The sequence below is a fragment of the Gasterosteus aculeatus genome, chromosome 14 (assembly GCF_964276395.1).
Source record: "Gasterosteus aculeatus chromosome 14, fGasAcu3.hap1.1, whole genome shotgun sequence".
In the NCBI taxonomy this organism is placed as follows: Eukaryota; Metazoa; Chordata; class Actinopteri; order Perciformes; family Gasterosteidae; genus Gasterosteus; species Gasterosteus aculeatus.
The window spans coordinates 2,395,623-2,411,967 of NC_135702.1; the positions used below are offsets into that span (position 1 = coordinate 2,395,623).

General features: G+C 46.8%; 2 protein-coding genes across 5 annotated transcripts; both read left to right on the top strand.

Moving 5' to 3' along the window:
- The first annotated feature begins 19 nt into the window (after window positions 1-19).
- LOC120832009 (cytotoxic granule associated RNA binding protein TIA1) lies at window positions 20-7,933 on the top strand. 3 transcript variants are annotated; one of them, XM_040198010.2, is made up of 12 exons: window positions 20-269; window positions 1,311-1,407; window positions 1,793-1,891; window positions 3,239-3,293; window positions 3,439-3,526; window positions 3,955-4,030; window positions 4,185-4,290; window positions 4,512-4,610; window positions 4,699-4,783; window positions 5,096-5,234; window positions 5,325-5,482; window positions 5,950-7,933. In XM_040198010.2, the coding sequence occupies exons 1-12, from the start codon at window positions 244-246 to the stop codon at window positions 6,086-6,088; spliced, it is 1,167 nt and encodes a 388-aa protein (XP_040053944.1). In that variant the 5' UTR covers window positions 20-243; the 3' UTR covers window positions 6,089-7,933. The 3 variants fall into 3 exon arrangements, with proteins under 3 accessions (XP_040053944.1, XP_040053945.1, XP_077944943.1); XM_040198011.2 differs by having other exon boundaries at window positions 5,328-5,482; XM_078088817.1 differs by having other exon boundaries at window positions 5,096-5,482.
- A 929-nt stretch (window positions 7,934-8,862) lies between these two features.
- On the top strand, window positions 8,863-14,175 carry c14h2orf42 (chromosome 14 C2orf42 homolog). Of its 2 annotated transcripts, none has more exons than XM_040198008.2 (8): window positions 8,863-8,969; window positions 9,495-10,670; window positions 11,139-11,378; window positions 11,731-11,835; window positions 12,284-12,391; window positions 12,505-12,605; window positions 12,700-12,862; window positions 12,943-14,175. In XM_040198008.2, the coding sequence occupies exons 2-8, from the start codon at window positions 9,536-9,538 to the stop codon at window positions 13,116-13,118; spliced, it is 2,028 nt and encodes a 675-aa protein (XP_040053942.2). In that variant the 5' UTR covers window positions 8,863-8,969; window positions 9,495-9,535; the 3' UTR covers window positions 13,119-14,175. The 2 variants fall into 2 exon arrangements, with proteins under 2 accessions (XP_040053942.2, XP_040053943.2); XM_040198009.2 differs by having other exon boundaries at window positions 8,864-8,969; window positions 11,139-11,243.
- The last annotated feature ends 2,170 nt before the right edge of the window (window positions 14,176-16,345 follow it).

Here is a 16,345-nt window from a genome sequence, read left to right on the forward strand (position 1 = left end):
ACACGGAGGGAAACGGCAGCATTTCGTAACGTGATGTTGCCTCTGGCTGAATCCACGCGCATGCGCGTTTCGCCTCGGCCGCCGTCGCTCCGCCATCTTTCTCGGCTGCCCCATTGTTCACTCAGCGGCGGTTAGTCCCTTCATACTGCGCAATAACTTGACGGTGTTACAGGCAGCTGCCCGCGACAGTCGTGGACTTTCTCTCAGGGTTGCGACTTGTTCTCGGTCAGCAAGTTAAACAGAATGGACGATGACCAGCCCAAAACCCTGTAAGTGTGTGTGTGCGTCTGCGTAACCGCTAGCTAACCGCTCCTAGCCGTTACGTGGCTAAGCTAGCACTCAGATGCAGCCTGTTATCCGCTGATATGTGGACATTTAACCCAATTATGAACATAACTGTTGTTATTAGGTATTTTAACCTGATAATCTCGATGGTACCCGGACGCATCGTAATGAGATGAGGTCTGGTGAATTGGCCTCACTCGTCACTGCTAGCCAACGTTGTCTAATTCCAGAAATAGCTCAAATTAAAGCGTCGGTTGACACTGGCTCGCGGAGGAAAATATAATTTAAATTGAAATAATCGCGGGCCGATGTGTGCCGAATTAAAGGCCGACTCGCGCGGATTAGCCACGTGTGAAGGGCTGCTGTGGGCTGCCGGCGATTCTGACGATGAGCAGGAGAACACTGAGCCGGCTTGTTTTTTTGTGCGGAGTTTGGTGCGCCGTCACCTCCATTACGTCGGCCTATAGAATCATCAATGCACAGGCCTCGGATCGAATCATGTGAACGGGTATTTCTGGTACCAGCGACCCCGTTGAATATTTGCAAATGTCCAAACAACGATGATGATGATGATGTTGTTCTCAAACGGCTATTTACCCTTTTCTCCTGGGTAAGATGATCTTACATGTATTTAAAGCCAGCGGTGTTGTAAGACGAGGTCAGGGGGCAGATATTTTAATGGGGTTAACAATCCCTAGTTGCACTCTGTTTTTATTATTATCATTAAATACAGTTGAATCATTCTTCATAAACAGTCTTGATCTTGGATTGTCTGGAAATGCACAGCTGGCAGATTCTGTTTTTTTTGTTGTTGTTGGTTTTGTTTTTTTTTGAGACAAACGTCCGTCTCCAGGGAATCTGGATTCAAAATATATTAACCTTAAAAAAGAAAAATTTAGAAAGCTCAACAACATTGTGATCGGAGCTATTTATTTTCTGGTGTATAACAACAGTTCAAAAGCTGTGAGCAGGTTACGGTTACCATCACCGTACACCACGTTACATCTGTCTTCTGTCCGTTGCAGGTATGTGGGGAACCTGTCCCGGGACGTGACAGAGGCCCTCATCTTGGAGTTGTTTGGCCAGATTGGACCCTGCAAGAGCTGTAAAATGATAGTAGATGTGAGTTTACTCTGCTCTTACACCTTCAACCATGACTTTATTCATACGCAGTTATCAAATAATTGTTTTGTTTGAGCTTTATTCAAATTAATTATATTAATCCTGCGTTTCAGTTGTTAGATTAAGTCCCTCCGTGGCACTCTACTACCCCCCTCCACCCCCCCACACCCAAAGCAAGGAGCCAACCCTCATTGTTTAGCCTTGTTCTGACCTCTCTAATCCTAAATGATGTCGTCATATTCACTAACACTGGACTATAAAAGCCACAGAGAAATCTGCTGCAGCAAACAAATACGTACATTTATTAGAAACCAACGGGAGGATTTTAATGAACATTTTGAGTTAATTGATGGTGTTTGATGCTTGTGTTTGTTGTCCACTCCAGACGGCGGGTCATGATCCGTACTGCTTTGTGGAGTTCTATGAGTATAGACATGCCACTGCCACAATCGCGGCCATGAACGGTCGGAAAATACTGGGTAAGGTAAGCTATCATATCTCCTGGGTGAGTCGACTGAGGCGCATGGTTGAAATGAAGCAACTGGAAAAAAGATGTATCTTTTTAGATTTTAATCTCACTTCGTTGTTTCTGCTCCTCCTCACGTCATTGGTTTTTAGTCGCCGGCCCACATTATTCTTCTGAGCACAATCTGAAATGGCTGCGGTGGAAACCGCAGACGGAATTTCTCTGCTTTTAATTCAGAAAAACGTCCTCGTACTCGACAAGGGGAGCTTTCGTTTTTAGTTTTTTTTTAATGGTTTCTTGCCTTTTCTTGTGGTATTAACCCAAAGCCGTAGATGTCTAATAAAGTGATTGGATTCAATATTCATAAGCCATGATGGATTCAGTTTAAAATAAGAAAGTCACATTCCTATTCCTCTTAATAGAAACATTTGTTACATTTTTTGGTTTCAATTGAGACTCTGAGCAGGCACAGAATCTATGCATATATAAACTGCTACATCATACCTTTTTACACATTAATCTTTTAAATAAACTTGACTTTTGACTAATTTCCCAATGAAATCCTTGACTACATCTCATAGGCAGGATCTTAGCATTATATGTCACGACAATAATACCCAATAAACTGGCGACGTACATTGTGTGTAAACACAGCTGCGAACAACGTGCTGTTTGAAATACTTCGTGTCCCATAATGCACCGTTGTCTGTTTTAAAGGGCGTGAGTTTGCCATGGGGTTGTTTGATTGATTGATCGTGGCCCTGCTGCGTAACCGTGCTACATGTCTTTGATCTACTTGAATTGATGCTCTTCTGTCCCCTCACGTCTTTACTGCTATGTGTTCTTTTGCAAAGTTATTTCCACGTAGAATCCACGTAAGAGCAACTTCAAGAGAAATACATTCAGTTGAAAATATTTTATTCTCAACAGGTATTGAAGGACCATTTGAGGAGTATAACAAGTTCGTAAAAATCACTTGTTTGTAAGTCCCTTGTTATTTGGACCTTACTTCCTACAGTTTTGCTCCAAATTTTTACTTGACTGAGACTGAAATGTTCCTGATTATGAAGGTGAAATCTTGATATCCCTTTTTATTCTCCACTGTTTGAACTTTCTTTATTAACTAATGCAAAGGTATGTAACATGAGATGATAGCAATGGATGAATACATTTGTAGTGGTGGTGTAAGAACCCACGTATGGCCTGCAGAGACCACCTTATGAAAACCAATTCTCAATCGCAAGATATAAAAGTAAACTGGTGTGTGACCAAAACCTCAAATCAAAGAGAAAGCACCTGCCTCCCGTCGGCGAGCCCGCTCCACTTCTCACCTCTTCCTTCCGCTCTCGACTGTCTGTCCTGCAGGAGGTCAAGGTCAACTGGGCCACGACGCCAACCAGCCAAAAGAAAGACACAAGTAGTAAGTCCTCCATCCAGGTCACATGGCTGCTTCTTCTTCTGGTTCTCAGGTGTTGCGGTAGAAAATATCAGCGCTTTCTATACACACTTATTATTCACATGTCAATGTTGACACACTGATTTCATGTATGTTTTTTTTTTTTTAGGTCACTTCCACGTCTTTGTTGGAGATTTAAGTCCTGAAATCACCACAGACGACATAAAAGCAGCTTTCGCTCCGTTTGGGAAAATATCGTAAGTCTCTTCTGATGATCGTTCAAAGTGTATTTCTAAAATGTATTATATTCTACATTTTCAATTTATATCACATCATCGGCATACTTTAAATCCTTTCATAGAACTTTCTTTATCGATATTTAATGTTTTATTCGTGCGTGTGTGTGTGTGGTGTCATAATGAAGGAACTTGTCGCCCTCGGCAACAGTGAGCCTCATTGATGAGTTTTTAATGGCGCTGTGTGGCTCAGAGGAACACACTCATTACTTGTTACTAGATACATTGTTGCTTGTGGTCTTTTCACATTCGTTAACAAAAAGAAAACTATAGAACTCGACTGCAGCTTTAAACGGCCTTTAGTGAGCGATGAACGGATGAATGCGTCGCTGTTGAGGCGCTCCGTCGATATCGACGTTCTGGTGACCGAGTGCTACTTTTGCCCGTAGGGATTGTCGAGTGGTGAAAGACATGGCCACAGGTAAATCTAAAGGCTATGGCTTTGTCTCCTTCTTCAACAAATGGGTAAGTGTGCCGCTGACGCCCATGTGTTAGAGGACTGAGCCAACATTAGCGGGCTCCGGTTGTTAGCGTAGCCGAAGCTCAGCGGCTATTACGTGCAGGCGTTCGGCGACTGAGCAGTTGTTTTTCTTTGGGTTCTCTCCCCCCCCCATTCCAGGATGCGGAGAACGCCATACAGCAGATGGGAGGACAGTGGCTGGGCGGGAGGCAGATCAGAACTAACTGGGCCACGAGGAAGCCGGCGCCTAAAACTACAAACGAGAGTAAGTTCACTGTGAGCGAATTAAAGAGGAATAATTATAGTTGAGTTGATCTCAGCTCTCCTAGGACACACACACACACACACACACGATGAATGATCATTTTTATGATAAACCAAAAGAATCAAATGTCTATATTTTAACCCGGCGCACAGTTGTATTGATATATTTCTGAGAAAAGACATTCAGGTTAAAATAGAAACGTTTGCTCTCAACTCGTTCAGCACCCAACACTAAGCAGCTATCCTTCGACGAGGTGGTCAACCAGTCCAGCCCCAGCAACTGCACCGTGTACTGCGGGGGGGTCACCACCGGCCTCACGGGTGAGTTGGTCAACCGGGTTCAGGCCGCCGGGCTCAAAAGTCCTTCTTTCAACGCGGGAATTTTAATGTTTTTTTTCTTCTTTTTCAGAGCAAATCATGAGACAGACTTTCTCACCTTTCGGCCAAATAATGGAAATCCGTGTTTTCCCGGACAAAGGCTACTCGTTTGTGAGGTGAGGCGACCCCCCGATTGAACGCGTCACACATTTAAGAAGCTTTCACGGTCACATGGGAACTACGGGGGCACCGATTGGCCGACTCAGCGATTCCCATTTTCATTGTACTGAAAAGTTCTAAATGTCATCAATTTAATTAGTTAATGTCATCTATAGTTGTTATTTGCATTAAACAAACATTTCAGTGTACCACATTGAACACACACACACACACACACACACACGTGTGTAAATCAAACCGCATTGAGTTGGGTGCATCGTTTGATACGAACGTCCCGTTTGAACAGTCCTGCTCTTGTGTGCGTGCAGGTTCAACTCCCACGAGGCGGCAGCTCACGCCATCGTGTCGGTCAACGGCACGTCCATTGAGGGCTACGTGGTCAAGTGTTACTGGGGCAAAGAAACCACCGACATGGTCAGCCCCATCCAGCAGGTACAGATGCCACAGGTGCGTACCAACCCCCGTTTGTGTGGCATTCATTTAAATGGTCGCTGCAGCGCTCGATCGCCTCCTTCAAATGCCGCCCTGAATCCGCAGCAGAGCACGGTGAGCTTCGCGGCGGCGCAGCCCTACAGCCAGTGGGGTCAGTGGTACAGCAACACGGCCGCCCAGCAGCTCGGGCAGTACGTGCCCAACGGATGGCAGGTGCCAAGCTACGGCGTCTACGGGCAGACCTGGGATCAGCAGGGCTACAAGTGAGTACTGGGATGGCGACGCCGGTCTCGGGCGCTTTTGCTGTCAGGCTGCCGTTGCCACGGCAACACTAAATGGCGATGACTAGCGGCAGCAGCAGATTTGCTGGCCCTTTTATAAACTTATGCAGTTTTTTACTTGTGTGAAAGTGGCGATGCTACAGTGTATATTATACCCATTATATTTTATATACGCATCTGCAAAGTTACTAAAGCGTGCGTTATAAATAAGAATATTCTAGAAGTATCTCAGGATGTTATTGAGTACTCCCACAAATCTCTCTTTAGTGGGATGAGGTCTAAATGCAGTGGGATGATTTTTGCTGAGTCTGGATCACAAATCTGCAAACCGTCTCCAATCAAAAGTCGTGGGAGACGTTCTGTGATAACAAAGCCAAAAAACCCTCGGACGTGAGTTCACAGGGGGATCGTTTCCTTTTGTCCTGAACGTCTCCCGTCTTCCCTTCCAGTCATTTACATGCCGGGGCCGGATGGACCGGCGTGGGGGCCGTGAGCAACGGGGCCATGGTGGAGCCCGGCCAGGGAGTCAACGGGGCCGTGCTCACCAACACGGCCGGCATGAGCGCCGCCGGCTACCACACCCACTGATCAGCGGTCACAGTAGGCCGCTCTATAGCCCGTAAGGGCCACGAGGATGATACTCTGCCGGGGGGGAGGGGGGGTGCAGCATTAGATGCTCTCTCTCTGTCACACACAGTTATTCTGTTAGAGGAGCTGGTACCATTTTTTTATTCTTTTTTTTTTTTTTTTTTTTTAATCAAACTTTACCAGCCCATAACTTCACCCACTGCCCAAATCTGCAAGTGTAAAGAAAAGCGATCCACCCCAGAACACGTAAACACAGTGAAAACAGCTCGACGCTCGTGCACCTCGCATTCCTGGGCCCATCTTTTTTGTTTGGCGTATTTTTGTAATGCCTGCAGATAACCGGCCAAATGTAAATGAGACAACCGTGTGTAGATATTTCTAGCACAGCCACATTTTAAGTTAAGAGAAACACCAACTAATTATAGAAAAACACCAGGGCTTTGTTTTCAGAGCCAAAGAGCAAGGGCAGCGTTTTCTACCGGTGTTTAACAATCACACGGGGAGGAGACGGCGCTCGCTCATCCGTAGTCCGTCGGGTTTTAATTGTTTTTCTTTTCCTCAATTGGAACCTCTCGCTCTGGCTTCTGGTCTGTCCACCTGTCGCCGACGTGAACAACAAGTCCGAGGCAGTTCTCAGGGTCCGGGTCGTTCTGTGAAAATAGAAGATCGCTGAGCAGACGGAGGAGGCCGGTCGAGGGGAAGAGTGGAGAAAAACAACACAAAACTATTGAAAAAATCCTTTGCTTTCATCTCCCGGGACGAACTGAACAGACTAAAGAGAATCCTGTGTGTGTTTGCGCGTGTGTGTGTGTGTGTTCTGTGTGTGTGTGTGTGTGTGTGTGTGTGTGTGCGTGTGCGCATGAACTGCTTTTACACACAAGAACAATGTCCAGTTCATCTCCCCCCTGAAACAGAAAGGACTACGCCATTTTTTTCTTTTTTGCAACTGATGAAATTGTGTCATTTCTGTTCTTTTGTTTTTGTTTTGAGCAACTTTAAAACGACGACATTGTATAAAAAAGCTTTTGCCTTTTTTTTGTGTTTCATTTCGGGACTGTCTTATGAAAAATGTGGCAGGGACACCGTCGAAATCATCCAACACGCGAAACCTTTTCATGTTTATTTATAAAACACTGGGTGGCTGTCAACTGTCAACTTTATTTTTTAATTAGATTTTCAATCTCTCAAATGAACCAATTGCAGGGATTACTGCCACTCTTATCTTACTTATTGGCAGGTAAATATTGCACAAATACTTAAGGTTATCGTTTCACAAAATTTGAAATACTAGGTTGTTTTTTCTTTTCTTATGTCTTTGCATTCCACATTCTTTTGTCTGTTTTTATGTATATAACCAAACAGTCTGTTGAATTGTACTGAATCTGTATAAAGACAACATGTTAATTAAGGGAGCGCCCTTGCTTCCTGTTGGACTCCACACGCCGCCGTCCGACCGCAGCGTCCCATGCCGCTCCGTGTACAGCAGAGACAAAGCCAGCCATGCAAGAGCCTCTCCAACACAAGCAACACAGCGTTTAACTTATTCTGGCTCAAAACCACGTCATTGTTATTATAGGACAAGAAACAACCGAATGGGGATCCAAGTTTTGCACTGTGGCCACCATCGTTTTTAATAAGGGGGGAGGTCCATTGTGTTGCCTTATCTGTGAGTTACTTTTTTTTTTTTTTTTTTTTTTTTTTTTAGTTTAACCAAAAATCCTCCAGGAGTCGGCGGTGCCTAAGAATGTTTTCAACCTATGTTTTGGCGAAGGGAAGTTCAGCCGATGCTTCAGTAACATGGTTTGAGTTTTTGCTTTGTCCCCATTAAAATGCTGACGCTTCAAACAGGTCCCAGTCACACTGTTTGCATCTTATCTTTAAAACCGGAGTTTGACCGAACTTTATTTATTTTGTCTCACGCTTGTGTGGTTTTCAATGTGTGCAGACTCTCTGGTAACACAAGTAGATTGTTTTCATGTGCGATCAACCCAGTAATTTTCTCAGCTAATGGTTTTCTCCAATGTAAAAATGTTCAAACGTCTCTAGATTTCCCAACCAAAAGTTAAAAACCTTTGTGTTGGGCCATAGAACTTATATGCTTTAAAAATGAAATCGCTCTCTCTTTTAATAATTAGATTTGCTGATTCATTTATCAGTTCTTTCTGAATATAAAACAATGCACGAGTAATAATGAAATAATCACCTGCATATGTACAGTATGTGTGAGGTTGCACAACACTATATAGTCATTATGGCAATTTTTTCATTCAAAAAAAGGAAATCGGCAACTAGTTTTAAATTCTATGTCATTCCAAATTCTATTTGGATTTTTATACTTTTGGTGGAACCAAATACATCTAAAGACTTCAAAAGTAGTGAATAATTTCCCAGGCAATTGGTCAATCCATTCAACAAGGTCACTGTACGTATATTTAAACTATTCCTGAAGTATCGCTTTGACATCTGGCTTTGTGAGTAAACCGGGTCGGTAAAGGTCTTCAGCTGACCGGTGCTCACAGTGATCTCGCTAACTTGCTAAAGCAAAGCCTGTTATGTGTCTTTAACACACCGGTAATAACTCCGATAACACCAGCAAGTTTCCTATATTCCTATATTCATACATATTCATGTTTTTAAATCGACCATAAACTAGTCGGAACTCACACCCGACCGTCAGTCTACATGAACGACACTTCCCATGAGCCCGCGCTCCCGGAGGCGCCGCCCCCGTTTCTCCCACCACGTGATGGCCTCCGACCAATGGGGGGAGTCGTTACAGGCGCAATGCGGTTGTCAGGATGTAAGGAGCAATGGCGACGGTCGAGACGGTTTTGGAGGCCACAGTTGAGATGAATTTGGACCAAACAGAAGCCGAACTCAGGTATTTTAGGCATTTGTGGCTCGTGCGTGACGCGGCTGCTGTGTTTACAGCGAGCTGGAGCCGCATTTCAACATTCACTTGATACAATATGGAGCATTATAACGCATTTATTTGTGTCAAATCGTGTGCAAAACTTTACAAGTCCAAGTCGTTTTAAATAAAGTTTACTTTTTGCATAAAAAAAGATTTATTCTTGTGCAATTACTGCACATATTCTACTAACCAGTACAAACTATTGGTAATGAAATTACGATTTACTATATTTATTATTTAGTTCCCACAGACAATGTAGCATAATAGATACAATAAGAAGTATCATACAAAATATCAATTTATGTGTTTTATTGGTTTCATTTTATCATCCATACAATACTGTTTAAACGTTTGGAATACCCTCATCCTGACTACTAAATGACTACTAAAAAAGAAAGAGGTAAATTTGAGCTGTTTTAAAAACCTTTGGCCCCAAAAGAATAATAATGAAATGGTTCCCACAGAAACGTCTTCTTTTCCGTCTCCATCCAGGTGTGAATCCCGTCTCTTCCACCTCAACTGTTAGTAGCAGAATGGAGCCGGAAGTGACGGCGTCCTCGCCATCCGGCGCGCTCTCGTCCTCCGCTCCCCAGACTTCGCCCGCGCCGGCCCACCTGGCGGCGAAGCAGAGGGACGGCAGAAAGACCCCGTCCGCCGCCCCCGCCTTCCTCTCCAACCTGGGGAGGGCCACCCTGCGGGGGATCCGCAAGTGTCCGCAGTGCGGCGTCTACAACGGCACCCGGGGGCTCAGCTGCAAGAACAAAGCGTGCGGGATTTCCCTCAGGAACGCCTCCTCGGCGGCGGGCAGGAGCGGCAAGAAATGCGCGGTGGACGCGGTGAGAGTGATCGTAGACAGCGAGGAGAGGAGGGGGAAGGAGGGCGCCGGTGTAGGAAGAGGGGGAGATGGCGCAGGGGGCCCGGGCGGCGCCTCGGCCGGAGGAGTGCAGGTGTTCTCGGTGCGTCACAGAGGGAGAGGATCCACCGCCACGCAGTTGGGCTTCGTTGAGCTCGTCCCCACGGACACGGCCATAGCGACGGGTGACGGCGCCACCCTGCTGACCCGCATCAACCTGGGACGCTGCTTTTTGCCCTCGTGCAGGCAGGGTCAAAGGTCGCATCGGGGCGAGGCGGAGTCCGGGACGGCCGCTTCGAAACAGCCCCCGGACAGCCTGTGCGTCCACATCAAGCAGGCGATCGAGTGCAGCGCCTTCTCCACGCCGCTGACCCTGAAGAGCTCCGTCCTGGACGGCCTGCAGGCCTCCATCCAAGCCAGGAAGGAGCTGTGGCGGCTCGCCACGGAGTCCCCGGGCCCCCTGGTGCAGCGCGTGGCCAAGGGCACGCTGGTGGTGAAGTGCCACGTGGATTCCCAGCATCCCCTGGGGCTGCTGCATCTCACCGTCGGTGCGGGCGGGCTGTCCGAGGGTGTGAAGAGCGAGAGGAAGGGCAGAGAGCAGCAGCACGCCGTCTTCCACTGCGCCTGCCAGGTCGGCGGCAGGAGGAGCAAAGCCGGCGTCGATGCGGCGGGGGGATCCGCCGACTTGCACCCTCCGCCTTCCGGGCCGGACCCGTCGCAGCCCTGCCTGCACTTCTACGCCTGCGTGTGCGCCCTCGCAAGCGACGAGAAACTGGCGTCGGAGTTTGCCGCTTTCATCAAGTACACGCCGAATGGTAAAGCGTTAGTTTAGATTGGAGTTAGATGAGAGTCCTGCAATAAATCCAAGCATTGTCAAGGTCATAAAGTTCAGTTTAGAGAGGTGCTGCTTTTATTCAAAGTCCTTATTGATATAAATGAGATGAAGAAAACATTAGAAACACTTTAACACAATTCAACAACACAAACTAGCAGCACCTCTTTATTAGTAGACTTCCATTAGCAATGCATCAATAACACCCTCTTAATAAATATGAAAACAGACCAAATCAAAGGTCGTGTACGTGTTATAGAGGTTTTTCTTTTATGGAGTTCAGAGCTTTCCTGTTGCTGTGTCGGCATCTTGCAGCGAGCAGCGCTAACCACAGCTAAGCTAAGCTAATTGTGTCGTTGCTCTCCTCCCTTCGAGAAAATGTTCACACCTCTCAAAATTCTTTTGAGTTCTAAGTTTTAAAGTGCATCTCTCTGCGTTTGGCCTTTCTCAGGTGTGCAGCAGAACGCTCCCGGTCCCGGCGGGAAGCCTCGCCCCGCCGACCCGATCAGCCCCCTCCTGAAAACAAAGAAGCTGCGCCTGGATGAATCTCTCTCTGGTGGTTTCACCGTAACTCCTCCCGCTCTACCTGTGACCACCGCGCCGGTGCATGTCGCCCCCACCCTTCCTCCGTCCTTCCTCCTCGGCCTCAGTGGCCCCTGTGGTCCCGTTAGAAGAGGCCCCGCCCCTCCAGGTTCCGCCTGTCTGCCCTCCTTTCGCTGCCCTTTTTTCTTTCCCTCCATCTCTCTGCCGCCTAAATCTGTGTGTCAAAGAGCCTTACATCGTCTTAGACATCTGTCTCTATCTTTATCATAACCCCCTCCCCCCCCTCATCTAATCCCGCAGCGCTAATCCCACAGAACAGGGTCGCACTGCTGTGGGCATATTTTTAACATTTAATTTGACAGCATTTGCAACAACTTGACAGACTTGAAAGAGTAAACCTCTGACTGGTGGTCCATCTAGAGGCTTAAAGAAGATGATGAAGGAGTGCTGCTTGTGGTGTTTATTGTGTGTGTGTGTGTGTGTGTGTGTGTGTGTCTCAGGGGGTATGCAGGTCGTGGATGAGCGGGCGCTGACGTTGGGCTTCCAGCAGTGGCTCGCCGGCGTCACAGAGAGGATCCACCAGACGATGCACTACCAGTTTGATGGTAAAGAGGAAGATCGTACGGCCTTCACCTTCATGGCTGAAGATTTACGTCCATATTCTGGGGGAATTCTCCACTTTCTTCTTGCAGAAATACTTCCTGAATGACATAATTCGTTTTTTAAATCAATAGTAACCCATTAATAGTAAGATATTCTGGGTGGAAGACCCTTTTTATTCATTATTTCTAAAACCCTTCCACCAATTTTTTGTTGTTATTATTATTATTAAAATAATATTTGAAATCTGGAGAAATGCTTCCATTTGGACTGGTCTTTATGCTAAGCTATGCTAACCCGCGGTTTCTTTCCATAAAAGGTACTGTGTTAACCTGCGTTGAATGAGAATGTTATCAAGCGTTGACAGGAAGCTCCGTTAGTTGCTGATCTCTGCAGGATGTCCGGCTTCAGTTGCATTCGGTGAACGTTTTTGGGTGTTTCTTTGTTTGCCAGGGAAGCCAGAACCTCTGGTGTACCACATCCCGCAGGAGTTCTTCAGCGCTCTGCTGCACCGTCTGTCGCTGGCCTCCAAGAAGAAGAGGCTGCCGAACTTCACCTCAGGTGGAACATTCGCACTTCATTCATTTGATTTGAAGCGAACGCTCTTGAGCACTCGTGAGTTTTAACCAGCAGCCAAAAATGAAGGGGTGAAATTGTGTTTGTGTGGTCGGCAGCGGTGGTGAGGAACGACGGACTCCCTCTGGGCTCGTTCTGCAAGCACACGTGGCACATCACCAGCCTCACGCAGGTCAAACGCGTCTTTGACACCTCGGAGGTAAACGCGTATTCTGACTTCAGTGGCGTCCGGAGGTTTCCTTCTCAAAGCACAGAGGACGCGTGTGTCATTGGACCTTCTCCGGCCCCCTCAGGTGCCTCTGGAGCTCACTCAGAGCTTTGTGAAGAACGCCGACGGCTCTTATTCCCGCTTCCGCTGCCCGGAGCCGCCGCCCGACCCGGAGCCGCCGGAGGGGCCGAGGACGGACCGGCCGCAGGCCATCCGGCCGATGGAGCTCCGCACCTTCCTCAGAGTCGGTGAGTGACCGGCCCACCGCGAAGCGCCGCGCCGGAGGAGGGGAGGGCCGTCATTTGCACTCCGTCGTTGTGTCCCGCAGGGCCGGCGGCGGAGCAGACGGAGGCCGGCCCGTTCGTGATCGAGTGGATCCCGGACGTTCTGCCTCGCTGCCGCATGGGGGAGCTCAGGATCGCCTTCGAGTTCGGCCACCAGCAGGGGGGGTCGGACCCCACGAAGCACGCGAACGCCGTGGAAATCCTTCAGGTGGTTGTGTAGTGACGGCCGGTCCGTGGGACAGACTGAGGTGTTAAACACGGTACGGATCAATTCCCATGTGAATTACTCGTTATATTGATCAGTATTCTTATCCGATCTAGTCTGTAGTGCAGCACTCGATTATTTATTTATGATAAACGTACAGAGACGTAATCAATAGCTCTTACATGACAGTCATCAAAACAAAGACAAAACAACTATAAAAGAACCATATTTGGGGAATTTGGCTTAAACATTTTGTAACAACAAAATAAGAACTTTTTAAACGTGCGCAGGTTTATATTTATATTATTTTTCAGGTAAAAGATGTTGCTTCCGTTGGAAAAAAAGACATTTAAAAACAAACACTATGTCTGTAAATCAAAGTAATGTATGTGTATGGTGAACGTTACGTTATGATATAATTATGGATCAAAGCAAAGTGATATACATGTTTTAAACGGGGTGTTGGTGGTGCTTCAGTCTGTGTGTTGTGTGTGTTGATAACATAATGTGTGTCAAACAACCGGCCATAACCACAGACGTTGGAGCGCTATTGTGATACTATATTTATCTAAGTCTACTAAGCCAAAATTATAGTATTTCTAACATTTTTTAAAGATGTATTGATTTAAGATCACAAATAAACGTTGAAGTAGAAATCAACGCGTATCAACCAGCTAATCATTAGCATGCTAGCTAACTTTAGCATCAAGTCTTCATTTGGCCTCACTGAGCTGCTGTAGACTCTGATTCCTGTTTATCATTTGAAACCGTGGACTTGGGATGGAAAATGTTGAATAATTACTCTTTGATGGTCATATTTTATATTCAGCTTTATCACATTTAAAAGTATCCACATACAAACCTGACTGCTACAACTATTTTCATTATTTATTATTCGGCCAGGCAACGTATGTCACCAGCAGATGGAGATAAAGTACAATATACGATGCACCAATTCAGAAGAGGACATTAGATGAGGAAAGTTCATTAATAGGAAAATATGCTTTTCTACATAGTGTTGTTGTTGTTCTTGTATTGTTACCTGCCTAAATAAAGTGTTTCCCTTTGCATACATGGATGCAGAAAACAATATGTTTCCCTACCAATGAGGAAACCAAACCGGTTGCTGATGGAGCCCCTTTTTAGTGGAGAGGAGTAGTTCCGCGCCAGGCCCCCACCAGCAGATGGAGACATCCGCCTTTCCTCCAGTCAGCAGACAGCTGGCAGGAGTAAAGCTTCTCAGATGCAAGTAGAGAAGCTGGAAGACGCGACAGGATCATTCAAACCGTGTTTGTGTTGGAAAATCAACACATATAGAAGCAAAGTAAACGGCGTTCTGTAATGGGTCTGGATCTGGCTCGCTCCCTTCTGGGCGTCACAAAGCAGCAATCACACACTCGCTGTGAGACACCGGCCTCGCGCGCTTCCAGGTACACGTCAAAAGTGTCCATGAATTAATTAAGATTACCACGAGAGCGCCGCGCCAAATGATATGCACTTCTCAGAAATAGCGCATCTACATCGGGGGTGTAGGCGTATGAGAACAGCGCCAACTACTCCCCCCCGGCCTCCTTCCTCCCTCACAGGCCCTGCACGGGGGGGGGGGATGGCTGCCAGACAGCGCTGAGCCGCGCGTTTAGCCGCTCGTGTACTCCGTCAGTCACAGAGACGCATCAATCCCATCGCGACAGAGAGACACGAGCTGCAGACGGAGGCAGAAACAGAGGGAGGGGGGGGACGGAAAGTTTAATTTTATACTATTAAAAAAGACAAATGGCCTGGCCACATCAGAAAGTAGTATGATTCAAGATACTTTTGGACCGAGAGGCTTGGTGACGTGGGTGAGCTAACCGCTAACCGCTAACCAAGCCTTTCTCGCTTTATGATGCATTTAAGACTGGACGTAGTTTCTTTTACATTTATTTATTTATTCCCCCTCCGTTGGAGCTATTCTTACAACCACACGTCTGGCGGAATATGACAGCGCTCGTGGCCGAGTCGGCTCCGTCTCCCAGTGAGTGATTGATGAGCGAAAAGGAGCCAAAGCAAAGTCGAGTGTAACTTTGTGTCTGTCGACGCCAGGCAGCCGACGCGCACTGAGCCGACAGCTCTCTTCCAGCTCCGTCACTCCGCATTATCTGCACACAAAATGTTTTGCAACATCACGTGCGTTGCGCTCACTGGCACACGGGCCGAGATCTGCGTTTTTTCCCGTGGTTTTTTTCAACAGCATATTTTGGTGTTTAGAGCAGGTTACATCATTTTTAAAACAACCCGCCGCAGATGTTTTATTTCAGCGATGAGACTCTCCTCTCATTTATCACAACTATCTGGAAATAGATGTTGTTTCGCACATTAACGTTCTTGTACCGTGATAATATTTGTAACTTTTGAAGATTTTGGATGCTCTCATGAGCTCTGCAAACGAAATAGCTGCTCAGCACCAGAAGGGAGACGAATAGCTGTCAAACAAGGTGCAGGATTTAGCAGCTAAAGACACAAATATTTCCCTTGGATGAAACAAAAACGTAGCACGAGGGAGTAAATATTGGACCTACTCTCTTAACAAGGGGGAATATAATCAGTAAATCCAATTTTAATGTTTGACTGACAGTTTTTAGACAAGCGGCTACATGCGTGCTAACGGCTTCATGTGGCACAGTGGTGCTTTTAGCTCAATGCTAATGTCAGCGTGCTATCACGCTAACAACCACAGCGTCAACATATCTGTGGCTTGCAATGTTTTGTCATGCTGGCCGTCTTACTTTAGCGCGTTAGCCTGCTAATGCTAAACCAAGAGTACAGCCGAGACTGATGGGAACGTCGTTAGTTTTGAATTTTGTCCACATTAAAACAAAATATATGTATACAGTCGCTCGTGTCCAGAGACGACCGTGTCGCAGCAATCCGTCAGAAAGGTGTCTCCATTCGTCACGCTGCGAGTGGATTCCGTGTTTTGTGTCTTTCAGCAGAACTTGAAACATTAAAAGGGGAAAAACACGATCATCAGTTTCAGAGGTCAGCGTTTTCCGAGCCAAGTGAACAAGGCGAAACACATTATCTGAGCGCCGCTGGCAGAGATCCACATTCTAGATGTGCACCTGCACTCAGCGAGGCACACGCTAATCTAACGCGGCGCCCTTCGCTGTGAGACGGGGGGGTGGAATAGACCTGCCAACAGGTCGTCTACCTGCCAACTGGAAGAGCGAGAGGCGGCCTGACGGGACCTGTCGACGCGTCCG